Source organism: Misgurnus anguillicaudatus, chromosome 5 (assembly GCF_027580225.2).
Source record: "Misgurnus anguillicaudatus chromosome 5, ASM2758022v2, whole genome shotgun sequence".
Taxonomy (NCBI): domain Eukaryota; kingdom Metazoa; phylum Chordata; class Actinopteri; order Cypriniformes; family Cobitidae; genus Misgurnus; species Misgurnus anguillicaudatus.
In genome coordinates, this window is record NC_073341.2 from 30,206,260 (window position 1) to 30,224,042 (window position 17,783).

Sequence of the window (17,783 nt, forward strand, 5' to 3'; positions counted from 1 at the left end):
CATCAGATTGAAATATGAAAACTACATTCTGAGAGCTTTCCAATTATATATAGTTTATCAAAATTTTTAGGTTTAGGGTTTTAGTGTAATAAATATTGAAAAAACAAATTTGGCCTACCTGTGGGCCCGTGACCTTTTAGAAACTGACTCTGACTACGTCAGATTTTTTCACAAATAATGATGAAATATGAAAATTACACTCTTTGAGCTTTCCAACAATATATTGTTTGTCAAGAACAGGGGTTCTATAAATATGTAAAAAACTAATTGGGTCCACCTGTGACCGTGTGACATTTTAGAAACTGACTCTCACTATGTGATAATTTTCCCAAAATGCACTGTAAAAAAATGGGTTGCCGGTAACTTACCATAGATTTAAATTTATGTTATTACTGGCAACATTTTGTTCAAAGTTAAATGAACATTAAACATTTACAAGTCTTTGTTTTTACAGAATAAAACTAGCGGTATCGGCTGATATCATTCTTAAAAATCGGCAGTGGCGGCCGGTGGCTTCTTTTTTCGAGGGCGCACGATGCGAAGTTTGTCACAACATGTGTGTAGCCCGTCATGTGTGTGGTTCGTCATTTTAAAATATGTGTTTGGTGCGTCGAGTTAACCTATTTGCATCATGTGTATTGCCAAAGTGCCTGCTGCAGACGCGTCTAAAGCGTTTAAATTGCAGCTAGGTTGCCGGTAATTTACCGTAGATTTAAATTTATGTTATTTACTGGCAACAGTTTGTTCAAAGTTAAATGAACATTAAACATGTACAAGTCTTTGTCTTTACAGAGTAAAACTAAATAAACAGCATCAAGCAAAACATTCTGGGAAACAAAATCTGAAGCAAAAAACAGAAAAAGGTTGATGATGATTTCTGGTTCCCAGAATGCTTTGCATGAGGCTGTTATTGTATAGTTTTATTCTGTAAATATAAAGACTTGTTAATATTTAAAATTTATTCAACTTCGAACAAACTCTTGCCAGTAAATAACATAAATTTAAATTTACGGTAATTTACCGGCAACCCAGCTGCAATACCATTGTAATTTTTATGGATTTTTTTACAGTGTGGTGATGAAATACTGTATGAACACTCTTAGAGCTTTCCAATGATATATAGTTTGTCAAGATTGTTTAGGTTTAGAATAGGACATTAATAATGTTACAAATATATAATAACAAAGTGGGCCCATCTGTGAACCCTTGGCATTTTAGAAAATGGCTCTCACTATGTCATCCCTTTACCAAAACACCATGATGATACGGTAATATAAGAATTTGACACTTTGAGCTTTTTTATTTTTACGATGCTGGGTCAAGGATCTAATTTAATTTAATCAGTAAAATCTATTTGTGATACACTGTAAAAAATACTTTGCTGCCTTAAAATTTTTTGTTGAATCAACTCGGATTTACAAGTCATTTCAACTTATTATTATTTATCTTGACTAGAGATGAGTTATTATAACTACAGGTGAGTTGTTATAACTTATAAAATTAAGTTGACTTTTCTCAACTATATTTTATAAGTTGTGACAACTCATCTCTGTTGACATGACTTGTAAATCTGAGTTGATTTAACAAAAAATTTTAAGGCAGCAAAGTATTTTTTACAGTGTAGGAAAATGGCCAATGTAATTGTTTCTACTTTGGTGGCCCGCCACAACTTAAAGTATTTTCTATCTATAACCTAATCCTGTATGTATGCATGCAAGCTGCCATTTGTCCGTAAATACATCAGATTACTAAAATAACAACTTTGAGACATTTTTATAAGTGAAGATACAAAGTTTCATGCCTAAGAATCTGCGGTGGGCTGCTGCAGGGGTCCGTAGATAGAGGTGAAAGGTACATGCCTCAGATGTGTCAAGGACAACTAATGGGAGACGGGGATTTTGTAGCCCCAGTTAGACATGTGGAGCTGTGATTGGTCTGGCCTGAAACTGAGCCAACCCCAGTCTAGGGTTTAAAGGATTATCTCAGATCAACAAACGGACAGCCACTCTATCAAAGCAACATAGGGCTGATACACTTGCATATTTTCATTGATGTAAATGTGAGGTGCATTTGGACTTTTCAAAACGTTTCAATCTGGGATGTGGTGGCACATTTCACTCGTGATTTTAATGCAAATCAGATTTTTGCAGCTTTATTTGAGTTGATGTCCTGAAGGTCATGTTGTTGTCTGTTCCTCAAGTGTCAGCAGTGTCATGGCTACTATGGATTAAATTTCACAAAATCGCTTTGCCTTTATTCATTATTACAGCATCATTGTAAAGCACCATAAACGAGTGATACTGTAATTTCTTCAATTAAATGAATTTATTCGTATCAGTGCTAAGTTTTAATAATATTTCTAAAAGAGTGAAAGCAATATAACATGTTTGCCTTTGGGTAGATTTATGGCTTAGGATTTGTTCTTGATAAATCGCTTGTCAACAGGGTGGAGAGAGACAGAACCAAAGGCAATGTGTAACTCACTGTGAAACAAACAAGGACCCGTGAGCTTAAGTGTGTTGTTCAGCTGTTTTGTCAAGTTCTAATTTCACCTAACACATCCTCACATGTCTTTGCTTCTGTAGCAAATTGCTATTTATACAGTGACTTTGGACCATAAGCAATATCTTAAACTTTGCAGCTAATGCAACAAACTTTGATGTCTTATCAATGAAAATGGGCAACATTGCTTAGATTTAATTTTGACTTGGAGCATAATTTATTATAATATTCATAATGTTTAGTTCTAACTATGCACTGATGGCAACTAAATAATGTGGAGGTCATCATATCTCTCCTGACTTTTTTCTCCTGATGGACAAATTATTCTATCAAATCAAATTCTGTAGAAAACCACACAGCAGGCTTTTTAATCTTGTTTTCCTTGAAAACAACAGTAAGTTGGCAGAGTATAGACTTCATTTAGGTCAATTTAGAAACAAATATGTGCCATGCATCTCTTGAACTGGCTGGTTGAGTAAATGCATGTACAGGTGATGTAATGGCTTCATTCTTGTCACATGACCAAACCTGACAATTCTTCCTAAAGAGACTGCACAGTCCTGAGCATTCAGAATAACAAGTGATATGACATCTGATCACAAATCCTTTAGTCTCCCATGACCTTTCTGGCTAGTTTGTGGAATACGATTCATAAGCAAAGAGACCAGTGCTGCTGTAGATAACGTCTGGTCAGCACAAAATGAATAAAGGAAAATGAGGATGATTATATTGCAAATGTACGAACACTGAAAAAAAAGACTTTCTTACTTAGTATTTTTGTCTTATTTTTAGTAAAAATTTCTAAAAATTCTAAGATGCTTTTTCTTGATGAGCAAAACGACCCAAGAAAATAAGTCTAGTTTTTAGACCAAAAATATCAAACTTAAGTGATTTTGTGCATAAAACAAGCAAAAAATCTGCCAATGGGGTAAGATAATTTTTTCTTGAATTTTTCTTGAATTTAGTGTTTATGAAAAATGTTCAAGATTATTTTTGCTTACCCCATTGGCAGATTTTTTGCTTGTTTTATGCACAAAATCACTTAAATTTGATATTTTTGGTCTAAAAACTAGACTTATTTTATTGGGTCATTTTGCTCATCAAGAAAATACATCTTAATTTAAGAATTTTTAAATATTTGTACTGAAAACAAGACAAAAATACTGATTTTTTTTCTTGAAAATCATTTTTTGCAGTTTAAGAAAGTCATTTTATGCACTGCAAAAAAATTATTTTCAAGAAAAAAAATTCTTAGTATTTTGTCTTGTTTTCAGTAAAAATATATATTTTTTTTAAATTAAGATATATTTTCTTGATGAGCAAAACGACCCAAGAAAATAAGTCTAGTTTTTAGACCAAAAATATCAAATTTAAGTGATTTTGTGCATAAAACAAGCAAAAAATCTGCCAATGGGGTAAGCAAAAAAAATCTTGAAAATTTTTCATAAACACTAAATTCAAGAAAAATTCAAGAAAAATTATCTTACCCCATCGGCAGATTTTTTGCTTGTTTTATGCACAAAATCACTTTAATTTTATATTTTTGGGTCTAAAAACTAGACTCATTTTCTTGGGTCATTTTGCTCATCAAGAAAAAGCAGCTTAATTTAAGAATTTTTAGAAATTTTTACTAAAAATACAAAGATTTTTTTTCTTAAAAATCATTTTTGTGCAGTGTAAATCGTTTAGTTACTGATTTGGGTGTCTCAAAGCATGCATACTCAATTACACTGCAAAAAATGACTTTCTTACTTAGTATTTTTGTCTTGTTTTCAGTACAAATATCTACAAATTCTTAAATGAAGATCTATTTTCTTGATGAGCAAAATGACCTAAGAAAACATGTGTAGTTTTTAGACCAAAATTATCAAATTTAAGTGAATTTGTGCTTAAAACAAGCAAAAAAAATCTGCCAATGGGGTGAGAATTTTTTCTTGAATTAAGCATTAAAAAAAGTAAACTTATTTCAAAGTAATTTTTTGTGTAAAAGACAAGTATGGCAAAACTGAACAATCTTTTAAGAAACTTGGATGTTCCATCAACACGTTTAAATAAAAACAATGCTATGAGGCTGAACTTGCACCATGTAGACAAGATGTTACTATCTTTGATGATAATGACGCACAGCTATTTTAAAAAAAGAGTCGGGTGAGATATGTCAGCTGTTCGGAATTAGCCTTTGGGAAAGCTGGAAAAAAGAAAAACACCTTCAGCTGCTTGTCTGCCAAGGGAAACGGGGATAGCACACTGACCTTGGCATGCAAGACTTTGGTCAAAGTTTGTTGGCTAATCCTGGAGGAATTTGCACGAAAAAAGAGAAGCAAACTTTGATGTCTTCTGGTATTTTTGTCACCAGCTTCGAAAAGATCTGAGGATGATAAAAAGTGTCTTTTGTGAACCTGAATATGAGGAAAGTATCAAATTCAACTAAAGGTGAGGAAATCAGAACCTTATTCGGTTATTCATCAAAGTCTGGTCAGTAATAATCATTTCTTATGGTTTACTTAAAAGAAAATGTACATGTTTGTGCACATCTGTAATTGCCAGTTGGATGATAGTAACAGTATTTGGAGTTACAATGTTTCATAAATTAAAATAGTTGCAATACTTTAACAAACAGTAGAATTATGAGTATTTATTATATGAGATGCTCATGCAGTTTTTTTATTTAAGTTCTTACAGTTTATGAGAATAATTTTTAATTGAGATAATGAATTTTCTTATGTATCTAGTCTTTTGATCATACAGTAATGGTTTTATGTTTCAAAAGCTTATGATACACTTGAGACCATGCAACTGAGGACTGCTGATATGTCAATAGGTCACCTGGGGGAGGTGTTTGTTTTGTGTAATGTGAGAGAGAAGTGTGTACATGTGTACACTACACACCCGAGCACTCTGGGTTTCTCTGCTGGGCTTTAATAAATATCAATCATATCTGTGAACAAGATTTTAAAGACCAATATCATAGCCAACTGAATGGGGCTGAAGAAATATTTGTAAATGCTTTTTTATAAATATTTGTCTGAGTCTATGAGTTATAAATGACACTTTTTGTAGACTTTGGCTGCTGTTGCTGACCATTACTTAAGGATTGAAGTGTACAGCTTCCAAAACATGGCATGTAAGGATGATTTCTAATGTCCAAATATGTATTTTTATTATAATGCCCCACTGAACAATTACAAAACTGTAACAAAACAATCCTTTTGATTTTTAGTGAACCAAATTCAATTGATTAAGGGCATAGAGGATGTGACACTGTGTGAGAAGGAGCCCTGTACATTTGAAGTGGTTTTGAGTCATGCATACGTCCAGGGTCAGTGGACCAGAGATGGTGTCCCTCTCAAATCAAAGCCTGTGTGTCGAATTGCCACACGGGGGAAAACGCACACGCTCACGCTGTCAAGGGTCACGACTGCGGACGCAGGCCTGATCAGTTTTATGGCTGAGGGGATTGAAACCTCTGCTATGCTCACGGTCACAGGTACCAAACAGCAAATGTATTGTGTCTTAAATATCATGACCCCGTCTGTGAAATCCAGACTCGGGTCTCATAATGTATTTATGAGATTAGGAGCATCAAAGTTTCATTTTGATCATTTGTATTTTTGACATGATGTTGTTCCTTAGTTAGAATAAAAGATATCAATGTTCTTTACATTATGTAGAATGATTTTATGTAAAAAACAGTCAATCACAAATGAAAAAATACTACTGTAGCTGGGTTTTTACAGACAGGGTCACATTGACGATTGAAAAGGAGTCAATTTCCGTTTAAATCTTCATTCAGGTTAAATAGTTGAACACTGCTTTTGCATATCAGTACATATGAAGAGCTTTTCTTGTAAAGGCCCGGATTAAGCGGATTTACAGCGAGAGCATTTGATAATTTTTGACGAAATTGGCATTTAGAGGATTTTGCTTTTGCATCTGAGCTTCTCATATGATAGGCCTACTGCTTTCTTGCTTGTGATAGCTGTTCCCCTCTGCCACACCTCCTTTCTCTCAGCCAGAGACATAAAGATTGTGACCGATCTTCAAGATGCCAGTGTGACTGAAAGGGAGAGGGTGACTTTTGTCTGTGAGGTCAACTTTGAAGATGTGGATGGGAAGTGGTACAAAGATGACAGCCGTCTGAGAGCTGGGGACAATGTTAAAATGAGATGTGAGGGTATGTGTAAGAGGTTTAGGTGGAAACTAAAACATTCTGGTGGCGTATATTGATCAGTGGCGGCCGGTGACTTCTTTTTATGAGGGCGCTCGGTGTGAAGTTTGTCACAACGTTTGTAGCTGTCTCGTGTGGTTCGTAATTTCAAAATATGTGTTTTGCGCGTCCAGTGATCCTGTGTACATCACGTATCTTGTCAAAATAAGTGCCTGCTGCATATGCGTCTAAAGGGTTTATGATAAAAGAGACGCTCGCGTTTGCCAGATACTCGCATAATTTCATGCGTAATCAGAGTTTAGTGTTAAGGGAGTGTCTTGCGTGTGTTTTGTGAATGTGAGCGTCTCTTTGATCTTAAGCGGTTTTGACGCGTGTGCAGCAGGCACTTATTTTGACAAACATGTGATGCACATGGTTCACATGATGCAACAAACACATATTTTGAAAACACACACATGACATTCCAAACATATTAAATTTGCGCCCCTTGGATGAGCAGCTATTGATATTGATGTAGTTTTAGTGCATAAAATATCTAAATGCCTAGCTTAATTTTATGGAAATTGCATCATAAAGTTTAAATGAACATTGTGTAGCCTACTTTTTTATTTAAATTACATCTTAAGGATTAAATACATTAGCTACTAACTTGCCCATGCAGAAAAGTTAAAAGTTTTTATTTTGTAGCACATCATTTGATGTTATCATGTTTCAAGTTAGAATTGTATTTTTTGAGATTGAAAAGGTTAGATGAAGTCATCCCAATTTGCCCACACCCCACAAAATCATTCGCGGCGTTGCGCAGATTGATCGGCGTATGACATCACAGTACCGCGAGAAAGAACTCTCTCGCGGTACTCGATGTCATACGCTAATCAGTGTGCGCAGCGTCGCATGCAGTCGAATTACGTCGAAGTTGACGAACACACACCACCTCATTAACTGACAAAAACCGTTTACTTTATGAAAGGTTACTTTTTTTTGCAGTTTTTACTTTTTAACGATTTTGTTCATTTCATAAACACAGGTAAAGTGCACAGTCTAACATATAAATCAGTAAAGCCTGAAGATGCAGGTGAGATCACATTCACAGCAGAAAGAGTCTCCTCAACAGCGACCCTACGTGTAAAAGGTACAGTTCAACACATTATAACATTGTCGTTTTTATTTAATTGGTTTAACTGTGTTTAATTTAACAAGGACGATCATTTCAGAGCTTCCAGTTCAGTTCGTCAAGCCTTTGAGGGTGAAGATCGCCATGTACAAACACCGCGCCTTACTGGAGTGTCAGGTGTCACGTGTCAGTGCTGTGGTTAAATGGTACAAACGAAATCTGGAAATCGTGCAGAATAAAAAGTACCAAACTGTTAATGAAGGACTGTACAGACAGCTCATCATAGAGGATGTGGGATCCTCAGATGAAGACACATTTATATGTGATGCTGCTGATGAAAGCACATCGTGCCAACTGTTTGTAGAGGGTGAGACACTCCTAAATGTTCATGTTTTAAATGTATAGGCTACTACCATAATAATGAAACTTTGTGTTTTCTGACAGACACGTGTTATTCATTCATTTAAATACAACAGTCATGTTTACACAGCTTTCAGATAACTTGCAGCAGGTCATAAAGTCTTCATTTAGTAACATACATTAGGGTTGAATTTGTTAACATTATTTAATAGATTAACTAAAATACATTAACTGTAAACAATATATCTAATTCAATTATTATTCATGTTCAAGAACAATTTCAGCATTTACTAATAATGCATATTTAAAATCAAACTGTTAACATTAGTTAATGAACAGTGAACTAACACGAACAAGTGTAATGGCATTAAAGGGGTCATATTATGAGATTTTTTAAAATATGTACAATAAGTCTTTGATGGCCCCAGAGTGCGTATGTGAAGTTTTAAATCAAAATACCCCACAGATCATTTATTATAACATGGTAAAATTGCCACTTTTTAGGCCTGTTCAAAAATGTGCCATTTTTGGGTGTGTCCTTTAAAATGCAAATGATCTGTTGAAATGCTGAAATTGAAACTCAATTGTTCTGTGAATTATCTTTTCTTTCTTTCTCTCTCTCTGCACTAAATGCCAGTGCCGTGGTTGGATAGTGCAGATTAAGGGGCGGTATTATTTTAATTGGCTTTGCTACCTCTGTCACAAAACAGGCAAAATCTGAATGACCTAATTTTTCCAGACTGGGGTCTCTGCAGAACAAAAAGAGCCGTTTCCCAATTTTGGAGCGTTTTCAAACTGAAATAGGTGTTTTCCACCTCTTTGTCTGATTGGCTCAAATTGAGTGGGGATTCCCAAATGCATTTTTGGGAAGAAGGCCTCTGTGGAACAAAAAGGGGCGTTTCTCAATTTTGGGGCATTTTCAAACGGAAATAGGTGTTAAATAATAATGATATATGGCTTTTCAGGGCTTCCGTACATTTTTGATTGGATGGTTAAAAACTTTCTAATCACAGTTTGAAAACGCCCCAAAATTGGGAAACACACCTTTTTTGTTCCGCAGAGACCTTCAATTTTCACATGATTCACATTTTTTCACAGAATGACTTAGCAAAACAAAGTTACTGGGTTTTTCTTTTTCCCATTTTCTAGGTTGATAGAAGGACCCAATTATAGGACTTAAACATGGAAAAAGTCAGATTTTCACACTATGACCCGTTTTACTAATATTAAGATGAATAAACTGATGCTGATAAACTATATTGCTTATTGTTTGTTCATGTTAGCTAATGCATTTACTAATGTTAAAAGTACTATATTATTATAAGCCAAGTGTTACCCTTCATTTTATATGTCTGACTCCAAATATTATTTCGCAAAAATTGGTTTGTCGGGAGGCAGACTTTTAAAAATGTCTAAAAGTGCAAAGAAGATGCACCCTATAATTTGTGTTTATACTTGTTTTAGATACATATCCTACATCGACATTAAGCCTATCTACAGTATATGGAATATCAGGAACAGCTTTCTGAATATTTTGTCTTTTCCTACAGAGCCGGCTATCAGCATTTTGAAAGGACTTCGTTCTGTGGAGGTCATGGAACCTAAAGAAGCCCGTTTTAAAGTGGAAACCAGTATTCAATTAGTTAGGTCACCTAAATGGACCCTAAATGGGAGGCTACTAATTCCTTGTCCAGATATCAAAATTGAGAGAGAAGGAACCTCAAACAGACTTACTTTCACCAAAACCGACAGTAGTATGTGTGGGACTGTGCAGTTCATCTCAGGAAAGAGCAAGTCAGAAGCTCAGCTCACAGTTACAGGTAATGAAATATGTGCATGATTTTTTGTTACATTGTCTTGTGAATAGTATATCTTATTTTAACTCTCATTTATACATTCTTAACAGAGCGCCCCTTGATTGTCACAAAACCCATTTCAGATGTGGAGGTGAAAGAGAATGGACAAGTTACTTTGAGCTGTGAATTTTGTCCATCCCCCAGAGTCGTACGCTGGTTCAAGGGAAGAACCCCTTTGTTCGCTTCAAAAAAGTACACCATGAAGCGGGAGAAAAACAGAGTTGGGATGACCATCCTGGGTGTGAAAGCAGCTGACTCAGGAGAGTATCGTTGTCAGGCTGGTGGTTCAGAGACAAGAGGAAGAGTCAGTGTCGAAGGTGTGGTTCATTTCCTTTCAGTAATACATTTCTAGTCTTTTAGTTTTAGTAGAAGTGTCAAATTTGAAAGCATCTTAAAGCACTATTTAGAGTTTCTGAGAAAACTGAACATTCAGAGGTTTTTGGTTAATGTGGTTTCTCTGGAGCCCCAGAAAATGCTTTGAGAGTTAGTTTTATTAGATTCTAAAAGTCTAAATAAAATAGAAAGCACATAGTGAATGCAGCTTTTTTATAAAGAATCTTTAGAGAAAAGATGTTTAGTACAAGTAATGTTTCTTTTCTGTAGTCAAAAGGTTGAAAATCATAAGACACCTGGAACAAGCAGAAGTTGAGGAGGATGGGACTGCAGTGTTCAGCTGTGAATTAAATCACGAGTCTTCATGTGTCCAATGGCTTCTCAATGATAGAGTGCTACACACCAATTACATCAACAAAATCCAGAATTCTGGAAAGGTTTACAGTCTGATTCTTAAACGACTTGCCCCTCAGGAGAGCCGTGTAACATTCAAAGCCTTTGATGTCAGTGAATCTGCGTTCCTCAGGGTGAAAGGTGAGGTTTTACTATCCATGAACAGGATTTATGAATAAACTGCTGTCCAACTATTGCACACTTTACATTTTTAAAATGTATGTGTGTTATTGCCTGTTTATTTAAATGCCAGATAACTTAAGGGATAGTTCACACGGTAATTAATTTACTTACCCTCATGTTGTTACAAACCCGTATGAATTTCTTTGTTTTGATGAACACAAAGAAAGATATTTTAAGGAATGTTTGTAACCAAACCGATCAGAAGCCCCATTGATGTCCATAGTAGGAAAAAAGAATACTATGGAAGTCAATGGGGCTTTTGGTTACAAATATTCCTCAAAATATGTTTGTTTGTGAGTGAGTTAATGATGACAGAATTATTATTATTTTTTTGAGTGAACTATCCCTTTAAGAAAACTGCAAGGGCTGCAAAAAGTTGTACAGTATATAACACACATCTTTGTGTCTTTTAGAGAGACCCGCAGTGTTCCTCAGGTCATTGGAGGATGCAGCAGGTGAGGAGCGTGGTGAAGTTCATCTGCATTGTGAAGTTTCGAAGCAATCTGTAACTCCTGTCTGGAGAAAAGGTGGTGAAGTTATAAATGCCAGTGAGAAGTATGAGATTCTCCATGTGGGCAAGTCGTTGACTCTTATAATTCACAAGCTTAGAAAGGATGACGGAGGAGAGTACACCTGTGATATCGGCTCCAGTCAAACCAAAGCTAAAGTCAGAGTTCGTGGTAGGTTTTAGATTCTTTGCATTATCACAAATAACTATTTCTAGTTTAAGATATAGTTCAGCCATGAATTGAAATTGTGTTATCATTTACCGCATGTTGTTTAAGCAATGATTTTCTTCCATGGAACACACAATGTTAATGACGAATAGCTTCATTCTCCTTTGACTTTAATTGTACAATAACCAATAAACAATGATAGATATTTTAAGGGGTGAACTATCCTTTTATAATAATTTGCCAAAAATGCATTCAATACATTGCGGAAATGACTTTCTTACTTAGTATTTTTGTCTTGTTTTTAGTACAAATATTTAAAAAAATCTTAAATCAAGACGTATTTCCTTGATGAGCAAAATGACCTAAGAAAATAAGTCTAGTTTTTAGACCAAAAATATCAAATTTAAGTGTTTTTGTGCATAAAACAAGCAAAAAAATCTGCCAATGGGGTAAGCAAATTTTTCTTGAATTTTTCTTGAATTTAGTGTTTAAGAAAAAAGTTAAAAATGTTCTTAACCCATTGGCAGATTTTTTTGCTTGTTTTATTCACAAAATCACTTAAATTTGATATTTTTGGTCTAAAAACTAGACTTATTTTCTTGGGTCGTTTTGCTCATCAAGAAAAAGCATCTTAATTTAAGAATTTTTAGATATTTTTACTGAAAACAAGACAAAAATACTAAGATTTTTTTTTCTTAAACACTTAATTTAGGCAAAAATTTCTCACCCCATTGGCAGATATTTTTTGCTTGCTTTAAGCACAAATTCACTTGAATTGTATATTTTTTTTATCTAAAAACTAGACTTATTTTCTTAGACCATTATGCTCATCAAGAAAATACATTTTGATTTAAGAATTTTTATATATTTCTACTGAAAACAAGACAAAAATTCTAAGTTAGAAAGTCATTTTTGTAGTGTTTAAGAAGTTTTTAGAAATTTGTTCTTAAAACAAGACAAAAATACTAAGTTAGAAAGTCATTTTTTGCAGTGTAGAACTTTATTTAACCTGAGTAATTGTTTCCAGACCTGCATATTACCATTGTCAATCGCATACGGACAACAACTGTGCTGGAAGGGGAAGACTGCAGTTTTCATTGTGTCTTGTCCCATGATATCATTGATGAAGCAATGTGGCATATGAATGGCCAACCGATTGTAACTAATGGGCGAATCGTAGTTGCCAACAAGGGGCGTAAATATACAATGAACATACTGGAGGTGATGATATCTGATGCTGGGGAGGTGGTCTTTACCATCAAAGATCTCAGTTGCAGGACCATGCTGTTTGTCAAAGGTGAAACCCCTTTTTGATTGAAATGATACTAAAGACGTTTACACCGGTTTGCATGGCTGACATGTCTCTGTGTCTGACCTGTTCTCAGAGAAGCCTGTAAGAGTCTTTAGAGATATGCTGAATGTTAAAGCAACACCTGGCGAGGATGCAGAGCTCAGCTGTGAGATCACCAAACCGGATGCAACAGTTAAATGGTTGAAAAATGGGCGCTTGATTAGAGCTAGCCCAAAATATGAAATTACCCAGAAGGATTATCTGGTGAAGCTGATCATCCATAATGCAGTCATAAAGGACTCAGGAGAGTATTGCTGTGAAGCTGATGGAATCGCTACAAGGGCGAGGTTAGATGTCAGAGGTAGATACTTTATCATTCACCTTTTTGCCAAAGTGACTTTAAAATATAAATTTTATCAGTACATGTATTTCTTGGTAATTCTAACCTACGATTAGATACTGAATGTTGTTATAATGTTTTTTCAAGGTTTTTAAGTATTTTCTCTTTCAATACTTAGACTTACAACACGCATTTGCGAAGGAACTGAAGGATTTACGTGCAGAGGAAAAGGGCATGGTGACCATGGAGTGTGAAACAAGGAAGCCTGCCACAACCGTGACCTGGTTTAAAGGCCTGATGGTGTTAAGCTCTGGACAGAAGTACATGATGAAAAAGAAAGATGTTATTCTCTCTCTCACCATCTTTAATCTGGAGAAGAATGACAGCGCTGTCTATACCTGTGATGTTGGGACAATGCAGAGCAGAGCTTTACTGACAGTTCATGGTAGAATCACATTCTAAGATAATCCAAGATATATTTATGTCAATTTTTATTGCTGGTTGCTGTAATAGGAATGCAGTTTGTATATTGAACAACATTCTGTAAAACATAAGTGCTTAATGTTTTTTACTTTTGTCATCACTACGAATTTCGAATGCATTTCATTTGTCTTCCATATGTATCTGGTCCTTAGGGCAAAAAGTAATCATTCTGGATGAACTAGAAGATAAAGAGTGTCTAGAAGGAGATACTGTTGTCTTCAAATGTCGTATTTGCCCGAGCGACTACATTGATGTCAAATGGTACCTGGATGAGACCTTGCTGTACACTAATGATCTCAATGAGATCATGATGATGCACAGTGGCTACCACACTCTTACCTTCAAGCAGCTTGCGCGTAAAGACACCGGCACCATTTCATTTGAGGCCGGGGACAAAAGATCATATGCATCACTGTTAGTTAGAGGTAACTATCATTGACATTTAAAAGACACATGTGCCGATAAACTTGATAAAAACTACAAAATGTTCAAATTTCAGAGAGACGCCCCACTATAACTAAAGCATTGGAAGACACGGAAGCAATAGAAGGAGGAAGTGTGATGCTGTTATGCAAGACCTCAAAGCCGTGTCACATTGTATGGTACAAGGATAACTGTTTAATCTGGCATTCATCAAAGTATGTTGTGACTCGGACTGGAAATGAGGCCAGGTTGACTATTCACGATGTGACGGACAGTGATGCGGGGGTGTATGAGTGTGACGTGAGATCGGTCAGCACTAAAGCCACTGTAACTGTTAAAGGTACAGTAACTGTATTAAAGGTCACTTAATATTGCAGTTTTTCAAGATGTTATATTAGTCTCAGGTGTCACCAAAATGTGCCTGTGACGTTTCAGGTCCAAATACCATATCATTTATTGTACAATGTTGAAAAGTCCCTTTTTTTAGGTGTGCAGCACCTGTGTCTCTTTAAATGATAATGAGCTACTGCTTCCCTCCCCGTTTACTGTTACAGTATATTCACACAGGGTTAAAGCGTTGACACTTCTCATTTACTTTTAATAGTGATGTCATGCATTGTAGAACTGAATTGTGGATCCGTCAACATCACGTCACTACCGTTGCTCGTGGCAGAAGTTTCTCAACTTTTCAAGCGCTTATGCGTCAGATCGCCTTATGCAGATAACCTAGTGCGAGCCGGCCAATTACGTTTATGCAAGACCGGAGCATGTGTTGCAGCCCCTGTGATTGGCTGTTGGCATGCTTCAAACAAGCCTTCCGTCAAGCGTGTGAATGTACCGTCATACCGCAAACATTACACAAAAACATTACACATAATACAGTTTTTAACAAGACAATTGGGTGATTCTCATGAAATCCAGATTTAGAAGGTGTCCAGCATCAGAATTTTTAAAAAGCCCTTTTTTGCACATATAAGATTAAGGTCTGAACTTACTATAACCATTATTTTTAGAGGATTTAAAAAATATCATTACAAAAAAGTATCATTACCGCAACATGATATTACCTTAAATATATGCATTTACAAACTCATGTTTCAGTAACGAGAACTAAAATGTTGTGTAGGTACTATGACAAACAAAATTTCAACTTTTATCTGAAGAGAAAAAATAAGATCTACTTACCTGGTAGCCATCTTGGGTGTCACAGTCAATTATATCCCTTCCAACAAATTTTTTGAAAATGTTAGTTCGTTGAGGGCTTAAACAATGATTGAAAATTGTTGCGGATAATTAGAATTTTTTTTTTTTTGATACATTTATATTCCTTATTATTGTCTCTACATTTACCAATAATTACCAAATACCACATGTTTCTTTACTGTAAATGTTTATAGTATAACATGCACTGAAGCTTTTTATTTTTTAGATTTTTTAATTATAAATATTTCCAAGAACCCAAATCCAGTCATGGACACGTTGCGGTAATGAAATTTTTCCCCTTAAATGTTAAAAAAAAAAACTACAAAATTGGTTCATATGATGTCATTTGAAATCATGTGCAAAATAGTACATGACGAGATGTTTGTAACTGTATGCTTCTTATTTTGATACTCTTACTTTGCATTTACTTTTCTTAACAAAATGTTTCATGACACCTCATAAATCTAATTTCGTGAGAATCACCCAATTTCCAAACAGTACTTCATTGTTCATAATGAACGTGTGGTTATAAAATATGTAATGAAGTTTTAAAATAGAAATTATGACCTAACTGTGGTCTTTGGACAGTTGTGGGCGGGGCCTACGCAATCTGACGTCGGTTTACTCTGAAAACACCAACAGTTTGTCCCATGAGACTGTTGAGATTTTACAGGGATTTAAAAAAAGGAGTGAGCAGATTTTTATCATTACAGGGTGGTTGTGTACACACAAGCAACACATTTACATTTAAAAAACAAAAGTGAATTTCTCATATTTGTGGACCTTTTAAGCAGCTTTAAAAAGTTATTAACCATATAGTTTACATTACATAAAAATAGTCCTTTTTTAAATGAGAATATTTAAATGTTTGTTTAATGTTTGTTTCACATCAGCTATCCCAGCTGAGTTTACAAAATCACTTCAGAATCAGGAGGTCAAGGAGGGAGAGAGCTTTACACTGACATGTGAATACTCTATACCCGGTGTCCATTTTGTGTGGCGCAAAGGACCCGAGACACTGAAGTCAAGTGAGAAGTATCACATGAAACAGAGGAAATCGTGCATCTCGCTTACAGTGCACAATGTGAAGCCAGAAGACTCTGGGAATTACACATGCATTTGCAGAGACCAAAAAACTATGGCTACTGTTACAGTCAATGGTAACAATACTGTATTTCATCAGTAGCATTCATATAATAATTAGCTTTCTAGAAAATCTTAAACCCTTTTGTACCGTACTGTACGTTTTTGACACTTATCTAATTCCACTTGCCTGTATGTTTTATCAGTACATGCATTTTCTGATATTTGAACCCATGACTTTTGCATTACATGCTTTAAAATTTAGTTGTACTAACATAGTTCCTCTCTTTGCCAGCGGTTCCTATTTCATTCATTAAAGAACTCAATAATCAAGAGACAGAAGAGGGTAAAAATGTAACGTTACGCTGTGAGCTTTCTAAACCTGGGATTCCAGTGTACTGGTTGAAAGAGGAGCAAACTCTCTGGCCTGAGGAGAAATATCAAATGAGACACATTGTTACAATACTGGAGCTGATAATCAGAAATCCAGTGCCTGAGGACAGTGGAACTTACTCCTGTGCTTGTCAGGATCAGAGGACCACAGCTATCATCACAATACGAGGTAAACCAAAAGTCTTAACATTATGTTTTTTGAAGTTGTTGGGAAACATCTTGGAATTTTGTTGTGTTAAATGTTTTTCAGTGATCTATATGCAGAAATTTAGCTTATTTAACCTTTTGTATATCTGCAGCTCAACCCATCACATTCAAACAGAAGTTAAGAAATCAGATGGCTGAGGAGGGAAACAGTATTATTTTACATTGTGAGGTATCAAAACCGGACACCTCTGTTGAGTGGAGAAAAGGGAATAACTTACTCAAGTCTGGGGAGAAATATCAGATCAGACAGAGGGGCTCTGTGTTAGAGCTCAAAATCTTTAACTTGACGCATGAAGATAGTGGAGTCTACAGCTGTACCTGTGGAAATGCCCAGACATCTGCCAACATCACTGTTAGCGGTAAGCTAGTGTAGTTGTATTTCCTAGGTTGAAAGTCTGTGTTTTTGTTGAGGTGGTTTGGCAAATTAAGAAAGAAGGAAAACTCTTCATTTAATGTTCTGTTTTGCAGCTTATCAGCTTGTCACCTTCAAAGAGAAGCTAAAGAACTTGGTAGCTGATGAAGGTAAGACAATAACGTTGCATTGTGAGCTTTCAAAAGCTGGTGTCCCTGTACAATGGTGGAATGGAGATGAACTGCTCCAGCCTGGAGAAAAGTATCAGATGAAAGAAAGGGACGCATCTGTTGAGCTTATCATCCGCGAGGCCACACCTGAAGACAGTGGAGTCTACAGATGCATCTGTGGAGACCAGAAGACCAAAGCTACAGTCAAAATTTTTGGTAGGGATAATGCAGTTGAGATTGTTTAGGTTGATG

The 17,783-nt window shown here is 35.6% G+C and overlaps 1 protein-coding gene across 1 annotated transcript in view; it reads left to right on the top strand.

Moving 5' to 3' along the window:
* The first annotated feature begins 4,693 nt into the window (after positions 1 to 4,693).
* obscna (obscurin, cytoskeletal calmodulin and titin-interacting RhoGEF a) overlaps positions 4,694 to 17,783 on the top strand; it is a 74,551-nt gene continuing 61,461 nt past the window's right edge. Inside the window, exons 1-19 of the mRNA XM_073867974.1 lie at positions 4,694 to 4,935; positions 5,563 to 5,626; positions 5,723 to 5,989; positions 6,515 to 6,676; positions 7,698 to 7,802; positions 7,885 to 8,151; positions 9,695 to 9,964; positions 10,051 to 10,317; positions 10,604 to 10,867; positions 11,323 to 11,589; positions 12,614 to 12,883; positions 12,972 to 13,238; positions 13,396 to 13,662; positions 13,853 to 14,125; positions 14,200 to 14,463; positions 16,220 to 16,486; positions 16,705 to 16,971; positions 17,102 to 17,368; positions 17,478 to 17,747. Coding sequence (XP_073724075.1) covers positions 5,620 to 5,626; positions 5,723 to 5,989; positions 6,515 to 6,676; positions 7,698 to 7,802; positions 7,885 to 8,151; positions 9,695 to 9,964; positions 10,051 to 10,317; positions 10,604 to 10,867; positions 11,323 to 11,589; positions 12,614 to 12,883; positions 12,972 to 13,238; positions 13,396 to 13,662; positions 13,853 to 14,125; positions 14,200 to 14,463; positions 16,220 to 16,486; positions 16,705 to 16,971; positions 17,102 to 17,368; positions 17,478 to 17,747 — 4,288 coding nt within the window. The 5' untranslated portion in view covers positions 4,694 to 4,935; positions 5,563 to 5,619. The remainder of the gene's footprint in view (positions 4,936 to 5,562; positions 5,627 to 5,722; positions 5,990 to 6,514; positions 6,677 to 7,697; positions 7,803 to 7,884; positions 8,152 to 9,694; positions 9,965 to 10,050; positions 10,318 to 10,603; positions 10,868 to 11,322; positions 11,590 to 12,613; positions 12,884 to 12,971; positions 13,239 to 13,395; positions 13,663 to 13,852; positions 14,126 to 14,199; positions 14,464 to 16,219; positions 16,487 to 16,704; positions 16,972 to 17,101; positions 17,369 to 17,477; positions 17,748 to 17,783) is intronic.